Here is a 23,651-nt window from a genome sequence, read left to right as displayed (position 1 = left end):
AGCAGTCTATTCTCACCGTAGATTTAGTGCGGGAAATACCAATTTTAATTCTGGCCTATTATGAATCTTCTCAAATCGTTCACAATGTTACATTTGCTATCAAGCATGTAAACACAGACTTACCCATACTTTCACACTATGTACATTTTTGCAGTTTCATCAATCTGGTCAAGCAGGCTACCACTGCCCTTGCCCTTTTCCGAGGCCTCCTAGGCTAGAATTACAACATATACTAAAGAAACACCATGCAAAGTCTGATACTTTTTTCACTTCCGTAATGGTAAAACCCTGACAGACCCTGTCAGAGAATACACAGTGTGCAGACTGCTTCATCACACTACCTACTAGTGGTGTGGATCGGCACTGCCCTCACGATCCGATTCGATCACGATTCGGGAGGTAGCGATTCGATTCTATGCGATCCGATCCGATTCAATTCTACAATGCATTGCAATGCATTACATTTCTACTGAAAGCAAAGCAAATGTTTAATCAGTCATGATGAGGCAATACAAGTAGTCAGATACTGAGCAACAATTTATTGGCTGTTTTCTGTATCAGTCTGTATCAGTCTTGCGATTTTTTAAAATGTTTTTATTTAATTTAACATTCATTTGCTCCCGAAATGTTTTATCTTATGGATTGCGGCCACTAGGGGGCGCCACCAATTTGTAGCCGATGGTTTTTGGAAATCTTAGAACCATACCTAACACCCTGCCAAAAATTAGAAACTTGTCACAAAGTGCACGATTTTCAGGAATTCCCTCTAGACTACAAAGCTGATCCGTGTAGCATGCTACAATGCTACACGGATCCATTGACTTTCACTAGCTTAGCGACATATTCCCTCTTTTAACTTGTCTTAAAGCAAGACAACGCTTAACATGAAAAATAAAACACTTTACCACCTTTATAAACCCCAGCCAACGATTTTAACTGTATTAAACCCCAAAATAGTGGCATACCCCTTTAAGATCAGTAGATGGTAGTGATCATGTTCGAAGCAACGCAGTTTGGTTCAAGAATTTTTGTGTCGTGGGATATGCCGGTGTAGCCTGGCTCTCACGCAGACCCTTCGTGCATCTTCGTTAAAGAGCTCGCACAAGGGTCTGGAGATCTAAGACGAGCCCGAACAGCATTTGATATTTCATGGTCGGTCCAATCAGAATCGCGGGGCGGGGTATATACAAGTCAGTTGTTGAAGTAGTAGTGATTCAGAAAAAGTCATGTGAATTCTCCTATCAGGTTCGAGCTGTTTTGAGCACACCTGTGCCTTTCCAGAGCTAAGCGATTGTCAATGGTGAACTAATATCCCTTATTTATCTGTGTTGTGTTTTGATGTCAACACCTGGGGAACAGGTTGCAGTGGTAGCCTATATATGCAACATCATTTAGTACACCTACAAAATGAATGTAGGCAGGTACAGTATGCAAAAATAATTAATTACAAAGTATATGACTAATTTTCTTATTTATTTATTTTGAAATCATGGGGCATATCGAACCGTGATTGTGATACAAACCGAATCAAGAGTTGGCTGTATCATTACATAACATTATCTGTTACAGTTGGCTGTAACACACACACACACACACACACATACACACACACACACACACACACACACACACACACACACACACACACACACACACACACACACACACACACACACACACACACACACACACACACACACACACACAGGCCCGCCGACGGGGGGACAAAAGGTACTGCAACTATGCCACTCATTGAAACTGGGCTGCCTATTGCCAAATTTGATCTTTACATGAAAGTTTACTAAGTAATAAACAAATATTTTCTAGTATGGTCCAAGTACATTCATTTTTGCAGCTAAAAATGGCTATTTTTGGAAATTCAAAATGGCGGACCATGGAGAAGATCCCACTTTTCATGTATGAAAAGTGCAGTTTTTCCAGTCATAATGAATACTTAGAATTTGATGGTGGTGGTAAGTATTCATGAAAAAGGTAACATTAGTGAATAGGCAGCATGAATTCTGGAAATAAACAACTAAAAATCTCACACAGTGTCCCTTTAAGACAGGAAAGGCAAAATGTCTGGATATCATTTTTTCAATGCAAATATAGCGCATTGTACCTCCCTAAAACTAACTAATTTTGAAATAAAAAAGAACCATTAATCACAAACTTCATGAGGACCCAGTTCTGGGCCTCCCTCATTCCTGGACCAGGGATAAAATACCTGTTTGTCCCCCCTGTCGGCGGACCTGCACACACACACACACACACACACACACACACACACACACACACACACACACACACACACACACACACACACACACACACACACACACACACGCACACACACTCAGTTCCTAAACCAAAAAACCCATTTGATTGATGCTGCAACGGTTGCTGCTGGTATACTCACAGTAGTGTCTCCAGTTGACAGAGTGGATTTCCTAATTCAACACTAAGAAGTTCCACTCCAGTGTCCTGCAGTTTATTGCCACTCAGATGCAGCTGTCTGAGACTTGAGCCAGAGCTGAGTAATGATGCCAGAGAGGAACAGCATTTCTCTGTCAGCTTACAGTAAACCAGCCTGGCAAAAATATTGTTACATCTCAAAACACTGACACTGTTACAACACACACGCACACGCACACACGTCGGAGACTTGAGTGTAAACTGAGGGCTGAATGCAGAGATTATTTTACACACACAGCCTGGAGGACCATCATGATACATGTCATCACATTGACAGTGTTACAAATACACGTAGCCTGTGAGGAACAGCTTCTCTCTGTCAGCTTACAGCCATTCAGCCTGGGGAAAACAGACTGGGGAAACACCATGATACATCTCAACGCACTCACACTGTTACAACACAAACACACACACACGCGCACAAACACATACACAATTAGCGTGTAAACAAAGAAATGTTACAGTTGATGCTGGTCTACTCACATAAGGTCAAAACGGAATTTCAGTGTTCAACATCAATAGCACATTTGTCCAATAGATATCAAACAACAAAAAATGTAAAAATGGTTCCTACACACACAGACACACACACACAGACACAGACACACACACACACACACATTTAGTGTGTAAAAAAGACACTTTACTGATGCTGCTATACTCACTCTAGTATCTCCAGTTGACAGCGTGGATTTCCTAATGCAGCATTAAGAAGTATCACCCCATCGTCCTGCAGATTATTGAAACTCAGGTCCAGCTGCCTGAGACTTGAGCCTGAGCTGAGGGCTGTAGCCAGTGAGGAACAGCTTCTCGCTGTCAGCTTACTGTTATTCAGCCTGGGGAAACATCATGATAATACATCTCAACACACTGACACTGTTGCATCACACACACACACACACACACACACACACACACACACATACAGACACACACACACACACACACACACACACACACACACACACACACACACACACACACACACACACACACACACACACACAACCTGCTGATTAAGGTGGTGTTTGATACTGACTTACTTGGCTTTTCTGGAGGTCTTGACCACTGGCATCAGCCCCAACAGACATATCTCTGATCCACCATATTTATTCAGGTCAAAGATATCCAGCTCCTCTTCTGAAGTCAGCAGTACAAATCCCACAGCTGACCACTGTGCAGGTGTGAGTGGGGCTTGTATTAGTTTCCCTGATGTCTTCAGGAAGCTTTGGATTTCTACTACAAGGGACTGGTCATTCAGCTCATTCAGGCAGTGGAAGAGGTTAACACATTTCTCTGATGAGGGATTCCTCATGATCTTCTTCTTGATATACAGGGCAGTTTCATCTGTGCTCTGTGATTGAATGGTTGCCTGTGGCAGTACAGCTCTCAAGAGGCTCTGATTGGACTTCAGTGAAAGGCCCAGGAGGAAGCGGAGGAAATGGTCCAGGCATCCATTTTCACTCCGTAAGGCCAGATCTACTGCACTCTTATGCAGGTCATACACAGACACGGCAACAGGTGTGAGCCTGAAGAATTGGCTAATCTTGGAACACAGTGTGACTTTTTTAAGAACGTTTTCCTTGTGGATGGTGAGAGTGAGGTGCACATATAATGCAGCAAGATGCTCCTGAATGCTGAGATGCACAAAGCAGAACACTTTCCCCTCGTACAGCCCAGCCTCCTCTTTGAACATCTGGGTACACACGCCTGAGTACACTGATGCTTCTGTGATGTCAATGCCGCACTCTCTCATTTCCTCCTCATTGAAGATCACGTTCCCCTTCTGCATCTGCTGAAAAGCTAGTTTACCCAGTTTTAAAATCATCCCTTCATCCGTCTCTTGTCTGTTTGTGTATTTCTGTTTGACTTCTGTCTGAATCATTAGGAATTGAGTGTACATCTGGGTGAGAGTCTTGGGGATCTCTCCTGTGTCTCTTTCCCTCAACATTATCTCGATAACAGTGGCTGAAATCCAGCAGAAGACAGGAATGTGGCACATGATGAAGAGGCTCCTGGATGACTTCAGGTGTCTGATGGTTCTGTTAGCTAGGCTCTTATCACTAATTTTCTTCCAGAAGTACTCTTCCTTCTGGGGGTCTTTGAACCCCCGTACCTCTGTCACCTGGTCCACACACTCAAGAGGGATCTGATTGGCTGCTGCTGGTCTGGCGGTAATCCACAGGAGAGCAGAGGGCAGCAGATTCCCCTTGATGAGGTTTGTCAGCAAATCAGACACTGTTGTTGCTTCTGTTAAATCACAAAACTTTGGGCTGGTGTGGAAATTCAAAGGAATCCGGCACTCATCGAGACCATCGAAGATGAACAGCACTTTGCATTTGTCATCAGTGAATATGCTGAAATCTTCACCAAAGAATCGTTTAATCAGACCCACCATACTAAGGTGTTCCTCTTTTATTAAGTTAAGCTCCCGGAAAGGTAGAGGGCAGATGAAGTCGACATCCCGATTAGCTTTTCCTTCAGCCCAGTCGAGAATAAACTTCTGCACAGAGACCGTTTTTCCAATGCCGGCCACTCCCTTTGTCAGCACAGTTCTAATATCCTGTTCTTGTCCAGCTAAGGGTTTAAAGATGTCATTGCACTTGATTGGTTTGTCGTCTGTAGCTGATCTCTTGGATGCTGCCTCAATCTGTCTGACCTCGTGTTCATCATTGACCTCTCCACTGCCCCCCTCTGTGATGTAGACCTCTGTGTAGATCTCATTGAGGAGTGTGGGGTTTTCCTTCTCTGAGATTCCTTCAGCTAAACACTGAAACGTCTTCTTCAAAAGGGTTTTATGTTCCTGTAGTACCTCACAAGTCTTTTCAAATCTATAAATCAAAAATAAAAAAATCAAAGAAATAGGATGTAGCCTACTTTCAGTCAAATTTGACTATATAAAGTGCTTTACAAACTCTCAGAAATAAAAGTACAGTGAGGGTTTAACGGTAAGCACGATGCATGCTCCAACCAGTGTTAATTTTGACAGGAATTTTTAATTTAGTTTTAGTTTTAGTCTCAAAATTTTTATTTTAGTTTTAGTCACAATTTTACGGTGGCCCATTGGTGACATGGAAGGATTTTTTTTGGAAGGGGGAATGTATGCACTGGACACTAACACTTTTGCGAGATAACGCAAATCTTTTGCGAGATAACGCAAATAATTTGAGAGATAACGCAAATATTTTGTGTGATAGCGCAAATCTTTTTGCGAGATAACGCAAATTAAAACTTACATCTGCGGGTTCACCACTTTGATTTGCAGCACACTTTTTGGTCACCGGGGGGCAGTCTGAACCAACACGAGTACGGCTTTGACACACCACAGCTGTAGGGGTAGGCTATTCAATTCACCACTACTGTTGTTGGATAACAGCGAGAGGGACGCTGAAGGTCAAAAACTACCACAGCTGGAAGGACATGCAAGGACACCATTATTTTATCCATTGTTTTATGTTTGATAAACAACAGATTTTGAGAGACCCAGTAGCACTTTGCTTTGCGCACGGACACAAGGGGAAATATAGGATTTTTTGGACGACACGTGTCTGCACTGCAGAAGCATGACAGAATTAAGGAAGGCAGTCGGAACGACTGTTACTGAACGGTTATTTTCATAGATGATGAAGCATATGAAGATCATTTTGTCATATCAAGACCCACATGTGAATTATGTAGGCTAATTTTAACATTGGCCTCGACGTTGAGGCAGCACGCTGTATTCTTTCTTTCTTTTTATTGAAACGTTGAAGTCGTTTGTTGCGGTTCTCCCCTTTTAATGTATAGGCTAAATCAAGGCTATCACAGCCATGCAGAGAGCTTAGACTTGTAACAACTCCGACATTTGGAACTATCCAAAGTGGGCATTCATGGTTAATAGTTTTCTCAGACAGACTTGGATTGGATTGGATTGGATTGGATGTCAGACTTGGATTAATGTTTCTTAACAGCAGTTAAGTCTGAACCAACACACGTAGCTATATAGGGCCTACGGCTTTGACACACTTCAGAGCAACCACTGCTGTCATTCATTCTCATGATGTCAACAATGCCAGGTCAACAATGGCAAAAATGTTTGAGAGTTAGGATAGGAAGGCTAGACCAGAGACGATCTAAAATTTAAATGAATTAAATAATCTTTGGCTAGTTATAGACTATCCGTGACTCTGGGCCGTCGGCAAATAATTAAAATAATAATTACCAATTTCAAACAGATGATTGCACGACTACGCCACTGAGGGAATTTCGCCCCCAGAATTTATTTAGACTTCAACTGTTAAACCCAGCAGCACATGTTCGTTAAGCTCGGACCACATAGACAGGGTTCAAATGACTTTTCTGTTATTGTCTTACCCTTTCTTTTTAAAATTTACAAACAGTTAAAATAGATTAGGCCTAACGGCTATTGGACACCCGCACCACCCACATGGGCCAAGGAGGCCAAGGTTTTCCTCACTAGTAGTAGGCTACACAGCATAGCAAACCAAAATTAAGTAATGAAATGAAAATACAAAGCAAGGCAAACCCACACCGATACCACTGGACACTTGTGTTTTACTTTTACGCACAGCAAATGAGATATATTTAGGGGTAACCCGCACGCTGGGCGGCCCAAGTGGTGTGAGGTAATGAACAAAATTAAACAAAATATAAACAAAAGAAAGATACAAACAAAACAACAAACAGAGAACTCTCACTTTCTCCTTAATAACACAAAATAAGAACTCAAGTAAAGGAAAACGTCACACACTCGCGCACGCAGACACACATAGTCACTCTCCAATATAAACAGCAGCCGCAGATAGACCAACAGGTGGATCCACAGGTACCACGGACAGCGACCGACTGTCTCGAAGTCGCCGGGCAAAGTGCGCAGCGCAAAAAGCCTGGTTCCTATAACGCCAAGTACGAAGTTGCCCTAGTGAACCAATGTGGCCACGCTTACAGTCGCACCCCCGTCATAGACCAAACTCCACGAAATTGTCCCTCTCTCGTGAAGCGAGGCTCTACATGGGCTCGACTCCCCAGCGGCACCACACACACAAACCAAAGGCATAGTTGCCACAAGCACACAAACAATCTGACGGTTCCCTCCGACTCCGAGCAGATTGTGCCAACCTTTTAAAAGCGTGCCAAGTTTTGCCAATTGGTGCCTACTGATCACATGGCGCACCAACGCACGACAGACTTAATGATGCGGCTTAAAGGTACACATCCCATCATGCTCACCTACACTACAAGACACTAGTGTGCCATCCGAAATCATCTGGTGTGCCATGGAAAATGAAATGGCTGTAGGCCTACCTTTATAGGCAATATGGTTGTATTTTCAGTTAACATTTTCAGTTAACATTTTCATTTGTGGTGTGCCTTGGCATTTTCCCTCGATAAACGGTGTGCCTTTGCTCAAAAAAGGTTGAAAACCAGTGGTAAACAACGGATTGAAATTCTCACGTATTGATGTGCATTGGTGTAGAATGGTGGATGAGGTGCATGTGTGTGTGCGCACGCACGTGTGTGCTGGGGGGAGCGCCAGTCTGGGTCATACTGGTAGCGCAGTAGTTCTCAACCATTTTTTGAACAAAGGCCCCCTGAACCTCATCATAAGCATCCCAATCCCCCCCTTGATCCCTCCCAGCGCCCCTTGGTTTTAAAAAATATATAATGGACTAATTACCCCCGATGGCAATAAGCACCAACTCTATCACCTATCCTTCTCAACTAGGGCTGTCCAAAGAGGTTATAGCGCTAATGTGGAGAAATATTAGGGAGCGTGAACGGGGTGGGCATAGGGGGATATAAGGTGATCAATGAAGGGGTGGAATGGGAGGGCTATGGCCGGTGTGTGTGTGTGTGTGTGTGTGTGCTGTGTCCCGCCACACCTCGGAAAAAATATCCTGTCAGTGTTTTAGTTTGTGCAAAGTTGCGTTAGGCTACGGCCCGTTACGCTATGGTTTTAGACTGCTTACAACGAAGCCAGATCAATGCCAGTAGGCTATTGACCTTCTGCCAAACTTGACACTTCTCCATGAATTTTTGACAGTTTTTAGTCATCTCTGTGAGCTCTGCGTTCGATTATCTCTCAGTGTTACAGGGTCGGAAACCATGGCACCATGGGGCACGTGGCGGTACGGGTTACATCCGAAAGTAATTTGTGTTCGCTAAAAGCCATCACTGTAAAACTGGTTCACAATTAAAAACAAGATAACTATTTGATTTCCTCCATTTACCTTAGACCGTCATATAAACAGGAGCAATTTTCTACCAAAGAAAGGAAATATTCAGCTTTCTAGTCATTGAGCTACTGCGTGAAGTTCCGTGATCTGCCATCATGTCATGCGTTAAAGCAACACTCAGGTTTTTTTGACACAGGACCTCATTTCCGAGTCAGCCATAGTGTTAGAAGTGTGTCCAGATCGTTTTTTTGAAATTCCATGCAGTCCTTGTAAAACCGCAGGTCGATGTTGCTAGGCTAGCGCAAGTGATCCACCTTTGCTAGCATGACCCAAAAAAGCAGTCTTAACAAATTCAATACGCAATCAAATCACATCAATTATTATGCCAGACTGTGGATGTGAAGGTTTGTGGTGATCGAATACTGTTTCAATTAAAACTGACCTGGCCTTACATGGATTTTTGTAATAAGGTGAACTACTTTCTCCCTGTCAGCGTAATTTTACCTTGCTCTCGACAGCTGTGATCAGATGTAAACCCACTTCAACAGTGAGACGCCAGGTAGAACTACAATACTCTACATTACTGCGTCTTTTAATGTATGGTGGATTATAAACCAACAACGTGGCAACATGGTAAATAAATGTGTATAAAATTGCGACAATAGAGCCCATACAGAAACGTTCTCATTCGTTTCCTGAAAAAGACCCGGATGAAGAAAACTAGCTCCTATCTGCAAGAGATAGTAAACACATCAGACACTACGTAACAGCTAACAGGGTGATCTGCAGTGATCATTTCAGCCCTGACGACTTCATAAAGTCAATCAGAATAGCCGCAAAGAAAAGTCTGAAAACATCTGCGGTGCCATTCACCTTCCCAATCCCTGGTGTGCCACAGCCACTGTGATACCAACAGTCTCCGAAGATCACGTTTGTCCTACAAGCTTACACAGGCATTCTGCTGCTGTCACTGTAGCAGTGTTTACTGATGATGATTTAGCTAAGGTTACCTAAAACCTTTGCTGTGCTTTACGCGCTATGGCTGGTGTGCCTTCCTTGCAATAGTTACACTGTTTACATAAACCTACGCGGCAGCTTCGTTCTTCAACTAGGGAACAACTCACAAAATGTTTTAATAGCTTACCACATTGACAACTGGCCATTGGGTCCATGTATTTTTTCTCGACTGAGAAGAATGTTTCTAGCAGTCCACGATTGAGATACAAGTCCTGGTGCTCCGTTATGCACACATCTCGAGATATGCTGTGGCATCTAGACTATGGAACGATGCAATCTCCATCTCTTGCATCTGTGGGGAAACTAAGTCCCAACTCGGCAGCAAAACATTCTTCTTCTGTCTCCAATGCCTTGCAATTTCGGCACTGACACGACACCAATCCCCTGTTATTCTGTTCCGGCTTTCTGCTACAGTTTCAGTGGCTGCCTCATACAGACGCGCGCTCTCGTTCGGACCTTTTCAAATCCATCTAAACTCTAATGCAGTATATTCCGGCTCATACAGGTATGCTTCTGAATTTGCTCGTCCTCGTCATCAAAAGCGTAGGGTTCTCCGAACATTGCCATTCTTTTTTATGATCAGGGTTCGTCTGGTCGTAGTTCTAGCAGACAGCTGCGCTCAAAACAAACTTGACAGTGAGAACCGGTAACACTGGTGTTAGATATCAGTCCGCGACTGCAAAATCAGGAAGTAAGTTGCTGCGGATGAGCAATGTAATTCTAAGGTTGGTTTACTCCCTAAATCTCTCCATCAACGTGGGTATTTGTGTCGATAGCCTGGCGAAGTAATTGACGTGCTTTGAGTGTTTATTGAACTTGTTAAGACTGCTTTTTTGGGTCATGCTAACAAAAAGTGGATCACTTGCGCTAGCTTAGCAACATCGACCTGTCGTTTTACAATGACTGCATGGAATTTCAAAAAAAACGATCTGGACACACTTCTAACACTCTGGCTGACTCGGAAATGAGGTCCTGTGTCAAAAAAACCGGAGTGTTGCTTTAAGCAACATCAATCCAAGTCTGACCGAGAAAACTTAGACTTAGACTTCTTTATTGTCCATTAAACTTACATAAAATGGAGATTTTGCTTTGGTGGTGGCATAAGGACGCACAAGGACACACAAGACAAACACACATCACTGTCAACACAATAAAAAAATAAAAAATAAATATATATATATATATATATATATATATATATATATATATATATATATATGTGTGTGTGTGTGTGTGTTTGTGTGTGTGTGTGTGTGTGTGTGTGTATAAAGATAGCTAGATAAAACCTGTGGAATAAAATTAAATCTCATTACTCAATTAAAATTAAGAGACTATTCAATTTTACCGTATTACTTACTGCTAGCGCAGCGCACAGAGCTTCCTATGCTGTATTACAAAGCACTGTGTTACTGTATGAAATTTTAAAATTAACAAAACACTACTGATGATCTGCTCTCTGTAATTATAACCAGTTCTTTGTTAATAATAGCCACAGCTGATGGTACAAATGACCGCTTGTAGCCACTTACTGTACTTCTCACAACTTTGAGTTTTCTGCCCCAGCAACAAGCTTTTGTACCTTTTTTGTACCTTTATTTCTGAGAGTGCAAGGAGTATAAACAAATACACACACACACACACACACACACACACACACACACACACACACACACACACACACAGTAAAGTATCTTTATTTGGTATACACACTGGGCTCCAGCATACTGTGTGATTTTTTTTAGTAAGGGTCACTGGACACCAGTTCACCTTTGCTCTGCATAAGACCCCTCTTGCTCTCCACTCTCTTCCTCCTCTTCTTTGCCTCTATCCATCCGTCCTCTCGCTTCCTCATCCTCTCTGCTTCTGTCCATCTCCTTGGGATGACCATATCTCTGCTGTTCAACACTGGAAGAAAAAATATGATGAATTGCGAGAATAAAAAAAAGAATTATTTCACTGACAGTTCTCTACACTTCATGAATGATACTCTACAATGATTTCAGTAATTGGATGTGGTAATTATTTGCTGAAATATACAGTGCATCAGGTGTGAAGTTTGATTTGACACCTACGTCTTTCCAGAAGATTCCCCTGCTTGAAACTGTAATGGTCGAACCATGGACTGGTCACTCTTCATGGACACACAGTTGGGGACAGGGGAGTCTGACTTCTTCACAGGGAGTGGGCTGGAGGAATACACTCATATCAATTTGTCCTGGCAAATGTAATTCTCTCTCTCTCTCTCTCTCTTGCTCTCTCTCTCGCGCACGCACACACATACACACACACACACACACACACACACACACACACACACACACACACACACACACACACACACACACACACACACACACACAAGCAAACTGGGGTAACATCATGATACATCTTAACTAGGCATGGGACTGATCCGATCCAGTATCAGGATCGGGGTCCGATATCAACATAATTCATGTATCAAAAACTTCCAATCCACTGTTAAGATTTCCGATCCACATATTCTCCTGAAACGATTCTCATAGCACATATCCCCCTATGCCGCTTTGCTACTGCAAGATGTGGAATGGATTGTTGTTTTTCCATGCAATGTAAGATGTTGATTGAACTAATAAAAATAATTGGTTTATTGCTCAAAAGAAGCTGGCGAGAGTGAAACATGAAGAACCCACATGCCATGGATGAATCATGGTGAACATTTCAAATACCTTTGATCCCACAAAGTTAAATAAAAGGCAAGTATGCGGTAGGCTTACTATTTTAATAGTTTAGAATAGCTCTCAAATTCTTCACTGTATTTACTTACCATCTCAACTGTGTGTGCAGCTGCATTCTGTGAAGGCTGCAGTGTTTTGCCATACAATAGAAGTAGAGCTAGCTTACAAACGCATAGAGCTAGCCTAATGGGCAGATAAGATACATTGCTACCGGTATGCTACATGTTTGAAATGATATAGGAGCAAAATAGGAGCGAAATACATGGTAACACTTTATTTTAGGGATACATCTATTAGCACTAATACATACAATATTAAAGGGAAAGTACATTTTTTTGCATGTGGGGCATTATTTCTGGAATAAAACACATCACTCTACACACCCATACCATTTTTTCCCATTTGGTGCAGTTTGGAAGATTTTGTGTCAGACGGTATCCACTCAACGGTAGCCGTAGGGGCAATATTACCAAGCCCATAAATGAGTTGTCCCCACTTTTTAAACGTTGTACAGTTGTGACATAGTCAAATCAAACATGTACCGCATCTGTCACACCCCCGCCTACTTTAAGTAATTTATTTCTGAAAACTGCAACGAAGGCGGCGCCGTGACGTCATCGGCTGGCGACACCACAGACATCATATAGGAAGACTAGATGCGCCATCCGCGTTCCCGTCATGCAAGTCGAACTTCCGCGCATGGCGGCCATGTTAGCGCAGCCTGCTGGCTCAACCAGTTGCAGTGAGATTTTGGTGATCCATTCTCTCCAGATGACCACAGTTCCCTCAAATTCACGTTGATTTTCGAAAGGTTTGGTTTGTTATACAGTATAAAACGTTCCAAACGAAAGTAATATTCACGTATATTATATTATATTATATTACATTACATTATAATTTACATAGGCCTAAATCATGTATAATATGGTTTAGTAGGCTTATTCAAGTAATTAAATAGATCCCATAAACGCACAAAGTATTCTTTTACATTTTGAGTAAAATAACAATTAAACGGTCCCATGTGTGCTACATTCTGCTTTGGGTTCGACTGCTCCACCCTGTGTTCAAAATGAGTCATGACGCTTAGAATGAAATTGTTGCGGTGTAATCTCTCTTCCAGTACCTCACTCAGGCATGAAAATCCCTCACCTTTCGGCGAAATTCGCCGTTTTGAAATCAAAATGGGTCATTTCTGTGAATCGTGTAGATCCGAGGAGAAAATTTTAGGAGGGGGGGGTCGAGCGAGGAGAAAAGTGTAGCGCCAACTTACTGTATCAGCGCTCTACCGCAGAAAACTTCATATAGTTTCAGGAGAGATTCCACAACTGACAATGACGTTTGACCAATCACAGCATTTGTTGCTGTCGGCACAGCCAATAACGTGAACGAGCTCAATCTAAGTCCCGCCCTTCATACTTGTCTTTGAAAGCGCAATTTAAAACAGGTGCCGCTTTCGTCTGTGGGGCTGGCGTGGTTGTATCAAATATCTGTCCAAACGATCTGTCACAGATAGTCTACACCAGTGATTCTCAACTGGTGGGTCGGGACCCAAAAGTGGGTCGCGGAGGGTTCCTGGGTGGGTCGCGGAGCTGTGATGCAATGCACTTAAAATGACTATGATGTTGAAGACAGAGTGAAACATAGTTAATAGGCCTTTTCCTCTCCACTACTTCATAAGACACATTGTATATCAGCATACAATGCAAATAATAAAGCATATTATGAAATGCATGATGATATTTTTTATTATTATTGGAAGAATCTGACGGTGCGACACGCAGTTTGGGTCACAACGTATTGACCACGGCAAATTGTGGGTCACAAGACTATTCCAGTTGAGAACCACTGGTCTACACGTTTCCCAGAGAGGTAGCTATTTGAGATCATGATTCTTGTTATGAGAACATCAGGACGCAAGCATTTAGATGAGAAGTGAGTGGATGTAGTTAGCCACAGTGGTTAAGCTGTTATTCCTAATGATTTGCAACCGCATTTGCCCTGCCCACGTAAAAAAATATTTATTCTCAAAAGAGCTCCGTTAATGAAAGCTTGGGTAGGCCCACGGCACGTTTTCCTGACGGCTATTTTAACGGGTCTGTGCGCTACGAAATGGCGAAAGTATCTAGTAGGCGTTACCGGGAAGAAGCGCATGTAGGCTACGCGAGGCATCCAACATCATGCTTCGAATCATATGCTGCGGCTTCTTCTTATAGCACGCACGAGGGAGAGGGAGAGGGAGAAAGAGCGCAGCCTAACTTCGTCAATCGTTTGACACGGGACAAATTGTTATAGGAATCATGCCAAGTTTTTTGTAATCCCTTGGTAGCCTACATCTAAATGACATTAAAAATCTACCGATTTATATTTAAGCTTAGTGGAACACGGTCAAACAGTTTTTTTCACGGTCAAAGTTGGAGCTTTCCTATTATTTTTTCCCATAGGGAAACAGCTATACTAGGTGAATAGACTAAAATTTGAGTAGTTTGGATAAAATTTCAGTAGTTTATCCAAACTGTGACAAATATTTTTTGTATAACAAGTTGATGATTTACTGTTCAAACGAGATCACAACCAGGCAAGCGTTGAGGGGACATTGGATAGTGTTGAGAGGAGGGGGTGCTTAGTTGCCATTGGGGGGCATTAGTCTATTTTATTTTTAAGGGGGGCATTTGCAGGGTTTTGATGAGGTCGATGGGGTGTTGGGAAGCTTATGATGAGGTCAAGGGGGATTTTTTTTTTTTTAAAGGCTGAGAACCAAAACCCATTTTATCTATCTATCTATCTATCTATCTATCTATCTATCTATCTATCTATCTATCTATCTATCTATCTATCTATCTATCTGCCCCCCTCATCAGACATGACAGCATGACAATCATGAAGTAACGAAGATGGTTGGCAGTTCTTATGTTCACTGTCCCTGGGTCGCTACAGTATGCTCAAGATTCATCATTTAAAGACGTTTTTTTCTCCCATGGGAGACCATGCCCCCAGACCCCCCTAGTATGACTCTTATACAACACTATCCCCCAAAAACACGACTGCACACCACACATGCGCGCGCACCGCTGCAGCACACGCGCCGCTCCGTGCCACCGCGCCACGCCGCACCTTTCTCACCTTTTTCACCCCTGACCCGTTTTCATGCCTGCTCATCTGTCGCCTTTAATTTGATGCAAACGCAATTAATATATCCCTTCCATCAACGTAATGCACAACAACAGTTAAAATGTGTATTTGCTCTCGGTCCATCTCTATTTTTGGACAAATAAATAAGTGGGTAGCATATTACTCTCCTGTGCGTTTTACCTCAGTCTGCACTTAAGTTTTAAGGAGCCGTACTATTTATATACACGTGTCAATATTTCAGCGAAATAACAGCATACATATTTCAGCATCTCAACGTCTCAATTCCTCAGTTAACTTCAGGTGTAACGGAGGCTCTGTGGAGAGTTTAGGCTGCGCTAATATGGCCGACCTGTGCGGACGAGCTTGAAATACGCGATGACATATATAGTCTTCCTATATGTTGTCTGTGGGCGACACCATTTATTCTGACAGCAGGCTGTTGAGCTTCATTCGCTGCAAAACGCTTGTAAACATTTGCTTTTTGGGAGTAAGATTTGGGTTTTGCAAAAATGGTTGGAATGTGTACATTCCTAGGATGCGAAAACAGGATGACTAGATGGACATCCTTGTCTTTTCACCGGCTTCCTCTGCAAAACCGAGAAGTGTTGAGACTGTGGCTTATCGCAATGAGAATGGATCCAAACATCAGACCGCAGCGATTGCGATCATCAGAGCGATCATCGAGTTGTAGGGTTTTTCTTATTAATGTCAGACAGGCACTCTTGATCTGGTGAGTTTTCTGCATATTTTATTACTGCTCCATTGGAACAGGAGACGTCGTAGCCAGAGACACCATTCTCTATGATATCTCTAGTCAGGAAGCCTCCTTTCTTGTGGCATCGTCAGGTCTTTTATAGCTCTTGGCCCAACCAGGGCCAGGTACTTTACACATGCTAATTAGCTTGACTCCACCTCAGAGACAAGCCCTGACACTCAACACAGAGTACAATGCTTACACACTGGAATGATATATACATATAGTCACATACATATACCTTTATATTCCTGCATATACATGTACATATAAGAATCTACATAAGAATCACATAAGAATAAAAAAAATACGACATAACTTCCCCCATTTGAGTCTATAAAGACTCACAGAGGGTTACAATTTTTATCTTATATGCCTCCCATCTTCAATCCTTAAATCGTGGCGAAAACCTTCATCTTCATCTTGCAAAACCCAATTCTGCCAATTTAAGGGAAAAACAAGACGTGAAGGGAAAATTCCACGATGACTCCATATCAATCTGGCAGTCCTGCATGTTCAGTTAAGAATTGATTTAACATGAATTTGTAACCACTCTGCATTAGAATTTTAACTGAGTAGGCTTGATTAACCCATGATTCCTTTGACCATTTTACATTGTCTTGAGTTACACTAAGTATTTGACTAGTTCCATTTCTCTTCGCTATTTGCTTAACAATTTACTTTCTTCAAACTACCAGTAATATCCAATCACAACATTTCACAAATACATTGCACACACTCTGTCATCCTATCAATGAATATGAAATATCACACTGTTTCCACTCAGCTAGTGCCGTGATTTGACCTCTAATGAATCCTTCTGTTGTTATATAATTCAGGTTCACATTGCTAAATAATCCTGATGTGTAAGTTGCAAGAATCTGACATTCTGTACATTAACTTTGAACACCCGGTCTTGCTGTCAGAACTTATTCAACCTTCTCATCATGACATTCTTAACTGATTCATTCTGCTCATTCAAAGTTCAAACACAGTTATCCAATTTCATTCACTGATATGTCCATTTTCTTTCTTGCTTCTGTCACTGCTCCATCGCTCCATAAGTTGAGTAATTTCAGTAAGTCTCTGTCGTATCCCTCAGTCTATTGTTCTCTTTGATATATGCAATTTGGCTTGCTGTTTGCTGTTGTGTCTCTTGTCATTAAGGTGTTAATGACCTTTAATCCTATCCTTTCGCGTTTGAATATTTGTGTTCCAAAGTGTTCTGCTTCGTTTGCTTTCATGTCTTAAGGATTTCTGAAGTCCTCTGAAATGTATGCGTTGTCTGATGTTTTGTTCCTTCCTCTCCCCATGTCACTTCGAAAACAGTTCCCCATTTCAGGGCGGGCACCGGGACCCAGCGGAAGGGCAAAATAGCGACACTTCCTAGAGTATAAATTTCTGTAAATAGTTTAAAAGCGAGATGCCAGATCTGGACTCTCCTGGGCTCGCTGGTGTTATCTGTCAGGTGCAGTGTTGCTGTGGGGTGGTGTGAGGACCCGGTCGTGCGCGAAGACCCATTCCGTTAAGGTAAACAATGTAGGCAGTTCCCTAGGGGCCCCGAGTAGGAGGGGCGCCCAAGGACGACATGTTATGTATTCAACAGCAATGCTGATTTTAAATAGCTTAAGGGGTCAAACATACCAAAGCCGAACGGAACGGCCGCGGGACGAACACGGTTTTTCTGCTTAGTTTCGGCTGGTGTGTTTTTCTCTGCCTATCACACTGACAGCGTCTGCGTGCGCGGCCAGTCCTGTTCAAAACCCCCCCACAGCAAAAGCTAGTGTGTTACTTTACCATTCATTTGAATGAGACACCGCTGGTCGCTGGTGTGAAAAATATGCTCGAGTTCTATTTTCCAAATGCAGCGCGGAGCGGAGCCGGCTCCCACGCCACTGATGCCCGACTACCGCCGGTTGGTGTGTAAGGACAGATATGTTTTAATGTATTTTCTCGACGCTTTACCGCCCTAGTGTGTAAGACCCCCTATAATAAGGTGCTGTCATCTGTATGAAGGGCTCTGCTGCGAGGGAAGCAACAGCGCCTCCCTAATACCCCCTGCTCGAGGGGGCCCCCCTTCCAATAGGTTTGCATCAGCGACAGCGTGAAGTCAAGTGCCGAAAAGCGCAGTGTCAAATCCAGCGCAAATACAAACTGAAAATGAAGCGACATAATCTCTCTTGGTGGTGGATGTTACAGGGCAGCCTGATCTCCAAAAATTCCGTGCTCCTAGACACGGATGTTAAGGACACGAAATCCGTGTCCAGGAGCATGGATTTTGCCAGGATTTTTTCCTGGACACGGAATTGTTTTCTGTGATGGGCACACAGAAGTGCTTTCTATAGGCTATTACCACAGCACTGTGTTAACTCTATCATTAGAAAACACATACCAAATGCTAATCCTAAATAAAATAATGCTATAGCAATATAGGTTGTGCCCTGACCAAAACATTCCCTAACCTTAACCTGTCATTTAAGACATATTTTTGAGAAATACCTTTTCCAGTTGGTTGCTAGGCTATCAAACTCATATAATGAATGAAAGAAAACTAGCTGTGCCCAGACCAAAACTATCCAAAACCCTAACCTGTCAGTAAGAAATGTTTTTTTTTAGACAAAATATTTGAAATTAGAAAAATCCTGAGAAAACACAAGACTGTGGAAACATAGAGCTGTGGGAGTATAGAGAGCACTTCTGTGTGTCCATCACGGAAAATAATTCTGTGTCCAGGAGCACGGAATTTTGGCAAAATCCGTGCTCCTGGACACGGATTTTGTGTCCTTAACATCCGTGTCCAGGAACACGGAATTTTTGGAGATCATGTTGTACAGGGTCATCCCCAGGGTGTTCCCCGCTGCTTCCAAGTAAACTGCCGCATGGCAAAGCGCAGTTTGTGGTTGCACCTCTGATAGGTTAGGTTTAGGGTTAGTTTTGGGGGAGACCCCCCTGGCTTGGTTACAGAATTCTTGCTTACCAATATCACATCCCCCAAAACTGCCACTGTACCTGTTCATAGTTTCTCAGCCTTGAGTTTCTGGTTTCTTTTTTTTGTTGCAAAAATGGTGCACCCTCGGTTAGATTTTAAAAGTGGTTGGAAAGATTGTGAGATTGAGATTATGATTGACAGATCATGATTTTGGTGGTAGGGTCAAAAAACCTGATTGGGCCATATAGGCCTACTCTCGTGATAGGCCAGGTTACAGTAAACAATAGAACATTCAATTAGTCTACTTCATGTGAAATTATGAACCTACTGAATTGAATATGCTATATTTGCCCAGTTCTTTCTTCATGAAGTTTCGTATAATAAACTGTATGGATACGTTATCATAATAACTAGATTGCATTTCCTCACAGAAAATGCTGGTGTATGCTTGCTCGTTATGCATTCGTTGCCCTTCATGCTTGTGTTGCCCTGCAGCCTACACAACATTAGCCCCATGCGTCTTTGTTGCTGTCGATCAACATTGACGAACGGCGGGAGCGAGAATTTGTTGTCACGGTGCGGGTGTTATTAAATACAGCGCATTTACAGTCGGCCACAAATATGAACAAGACGACGAGCTCGCACCGGTTTGCTACTAATACACCACATGTGAGGAGTGGGGGGACAGGCAGTGAGGAAGAGCTGAAGTGTGGGTGAGACAAGACCCATATACACGCGTGAGTGAGTTGTTGACCAACCAGTTCATGGGCGCGTGACCTCGGAGGCAGTCCGCAGACGAGCGTTGAAGGGGATAAGCAACTGCAGAGGTTGCAAGATCTGACTGCAGTCGCATTCATCCCGCGATAGTTTGACACCATGTGACATGTCACCTCGTCAACGCAACATCGACGAAATTTCGAAGTTTGACAGGAAATCTAACCGTCATGCAGCATTTTCATCCAGGGTGCATTGCTGTCTAAATGCGCATGCATGCGTTGACAACAACTCGATCGCACCTACTGTCAAGGTATGAGGTAACTTCCTGTTTGTTCCATTAGGTTTACATTGGTTCTGTGTAGAGGTGGGCAAACTTGAAAATGTTTAATCGCATTAACTCAATGACTTTCTATGATTAATCGCGATTAATCGCACAGCACGCGGAACCCAAATATGAATTCAAAATCCGCTTCAAAAGCTCCAATATATTTGAAAATGTCAGATTACCAAATCACTGATTACACCGTAATCATCATATATGAGTGATTCTACGATTCGGCTGCGCTTTTAAGTCCATGGATTTTATTTGCCAATTCCACTAACTATTAACTGCATCCAATGATGTTTTGGACATTAGCACACATTTATCTTTCATATAATACAGAAAGTGTAGACATGGCATTATTTCCCTCAGCAAGAATTAATATTTAATACTGGTTTTGGTCATTTTCATGCCGTCCTGTTTTCCAAATGTCAGATTTAGTTTTCATATTAGCATGTAAAGAAACTTGTTTTGCCCAAGACGATTGCAAATGTTGATTCACAGTAATCATCACAATATGACAAAACTGTCAGAAAGACCACTGTCCTTTCCATTATACATGAAATTTGCCATTTTGTGTGTGTCCACGAAAACTGTGTTAACCGTGTCACGGTCTGAAACCCCCTCCATAAATCAGTAATGGTTTGGTCTTAGGCCATACGAATAACATCACGTGATGTCATAACCTCTTTGGCAGGATATGGGAAGAGTTTTTGGTAAGTTTTGAGCTCCATCCTTCCATAATTTAATCCATTATTTTTCATGTTCTCATAGCGGGAAAATTCCCTGTCAACTGTGTTATCAACATATTCATAAGAATCTGAATTAGAAATCAAATGTAGAAAAACACAGATAAAGCATACAAATACATTAATTGATTAAGGTGTTGTGGTCGAACTTCTGAGGTCCACAGTTAGCACAACACCATAAAAATGGCTGAAATGTCAAGTCGTGTTACCGTCAATGGTGTTACAATTAGCTATGACAGTTGAGGAGGAGTATGTTTTTGCCAATTTATCTCCATATTGACAGACAAACAAACAAAATAATTTGTGTTCTAGGGAGATGGGTTTGTCTGCTCTGTTTTTAGATGCGTCCAGCATCTCTATAACAGGGTCTGTCTGTCCGTCCGTCCGTCCGTCCGTCTGAAACGCATTCCTTCAATTGTTACTTCCTGTGTCCACAAGGTGGCAGAGTTGGCATTTTGGCCTGGAGCGAATGCGTGCAATCCAAAACGTCTATGATATGTTACCAAACCGGCAAGGCTAAGCGGATTGGGTTGTGAGACAGACAACTGAAGGGGCATTCCATTTTCGGCATTGTTTTGCATTTGGACAGTGGGAGGCAACTTCGGTCCGTCTCCACAGCACGCCAACACCACTGTGAGTGTCACTTATAATTCACGGTCTTTATTGCCTTATGAGACACTTCGGCCCATGAGTAGCCTATGTCAAACGTGAAGGGGGCTTTATCATGTTGTGTATGATAGTGTCGCGTTGTGCTCAGCTATTTTGGTTCGTCAGAAACTCGCGGATATGAACGATTTAGAAGTCGGCAGGCATTTTTTGACACAGATGTTTGTACCCGGATGGAGGGGCGTTTGCATTGCAACGCTCCACGATATGGAACTGTAATTAGTTGACAGACCTCGACCCGCAGCGCATAAATCTTCCTCTAAACCTGTAACCTTAGCTATTTTTCTTTCACAACCTTCAAATCTCCTCCACTTTTCTCCAGTCCGCAAACTCGGGCTCAGAAGTGTGTACAGTGAGGAGAATAAGTATTTGATCCCTTGCTGATTTTGTTGGTTTGCCCACTAATAAAGACATGATCATTCTATAATATTAATGATAAAATGTATTCTAATATAGAGAGACAGAATATCAAAAAGAAAATCCAGAAAATGACTCGAAGAATATATTTTAATTGATTTGTATTCCATTGAGGAAAATAAGNATTTGACCCCTCTAGTCAAAGAAGACAAAATGACTTGGTGGCAAAGCCCTTGTTTTCTCATACAGAGGTCAGATGTTTCTTTCAGTTAATGACAATGTTTGTGGATATATTAGAAAGGATTTTTGTCCGCTTTTCTTTGCAGATCATCTCTAAATCACTTAAGTTGTATGACTGTACCTTGCCAAATGGGAGCTTCTGTTCCCTTCACAGGATTAGTATAGGGTTAATGTTTGGAAACTGTCTAGGTCACTTCATGACCTTAATATGCTTCTGCTTGAGCTACTCCTTCGTTGCTTGGGCTGTATGTTATGGATTATTATCATATTGGGAGGCCAATCCATGACCCACCTTCAGTTTAGTGGTGGTGGGAAAGAGGTTGGCATGCAGCATTGTACGTTTACATGTCTCCTTCCATTAATTTCTTGACGATTTGAAGTTGTCCTGTGTCTTGGCCAGACAAACAACCTCAAAACATAATGTTACCACTTTAATTTATGATGTTGGAGAAGGTGTTGTTCTTGGGATCATAGGCAGCATTTCTCTTCCTCCAAACACATCGAGTTGTGTTAATGCCAAACAGTTTGATTTTGGTATCATCTGATTCCAGCACCTCCCAATCATATCCTAATCCAGTTTGATGTTCATTGGCAAACCTCAGGTGAGCCTGAACAGGTTCCTTCTGAAGCCGGGGTACCATACATGCACTGCAAGATTTTAATCCGCTGTGGTATCAAGTGTTTCCAATAGTTGCAGGGATTAAAGTTTTCCGTTGCTACGACGGAATTCCGTCAACTGGATTTTAGTTTGGACGGATTTCCGTCCGTATAATTTATGTCAATTAATTTACATTTTTTACTTTCCAACTGAACTCAAATCGAGAGCACTCCTGGTCATGAGAAGGGGACGAGAGGTGTGTTTGGTGTAGGCCTACGGATGTAGTTAGGCTATACACTCCACCATTGGCGGTGTGATACAACATTCACTCATCAGTAGCCTAGTTTTGGGTCATCCCCTGTTCTTCCGTGTTCCAAAAAAAAGTACACGAGCGGTCAACAATTCTGTGGCAGCGCAACGCGAGAGATAAAAAAAATAAATAGCCAAAATTGTTGCTGATGGCAGAAAAGAAAATAATTGTAATACAATGTATAAAGTGCAGTGACGTTTCCATATCATTGCACCTGCCGTAGCAGATATTTAGAAAAAAAAAATGAATAGTTTACTTCGACTGCGTATGATGTCCTTTTCATGAAGGGTTTGCCTTTTAAGCATTGTGACTCTTACTAGCATTAGTCATAGCCCCAATGGGACGACTATGGCAGCTAACTAGGATAGCCTACCATGCGTTTCATCCTCTAAGTTTAGCGCGTTTGACTTGCTGCGTGTAGAGCTAGTTGTCTTTTTGACAACGGATAATTCACAGTCTCATCTGTACTCATAGCAGATTAACTTTGTTGTTGCCGAT

The 23,651-nt window shown here is 42.4% G+C and overlaps 1 protein-coding gene across 1 annotated transcript in view; it reads right to left on the bottom strand.

Annotated features, from left to right (window-relative positions):
- LOC134439286 (NLR family CARD domain-containing protein 3-like) overlaps window positions 1-19,282 on the bottom strand; it is a 50,454-nt gene extending 31,172 nt beyond the window's left edge. Inside the window, exons 1-3 of the mRNA XM_063189188.1 lie at window positions 19,275-19,282; window positions 3,519-5,306; window positions 2,804-2,865 (exon numbers count right to left, since the gene is read on the bottom strand). Coding sequence (XP_063045258.1) covers window positions 2,804-2,865; window positions 3,519-5,306; window positions 19,275-19,282 — 1,858 coding nt within the window. The remainder of the gene's footprint in view (window positions 1-2,803; window positions 2,866-3,518; window positions 5,307-19,274) is intronic.
- Between the last annotated feature and the right edge of the window lie 4,369 nt (window positions 19,283-23,651).

Source organism: Engraulis encrasicolus, chromosome 22 (assembly GCF_034702125.1).
Source record: "Engraulis encrasicolus isolate BLACKSEA-1 chromosome 22, IST_EnEncr_1.0, whole genome shotgun sequence".
Classification (NCBI taxonomy): domain Eukaryota; kingdom Metazoa; phylum Chordata; class Actinopteri; order Clupeiformes; family Engraulidae; genus Engraulis; species Engraulis encrasicolus.
Note: the sequence above shows the minus strand (reverse complement) of the source record. Positions and strands in the feature narration are given on the sequence as shown.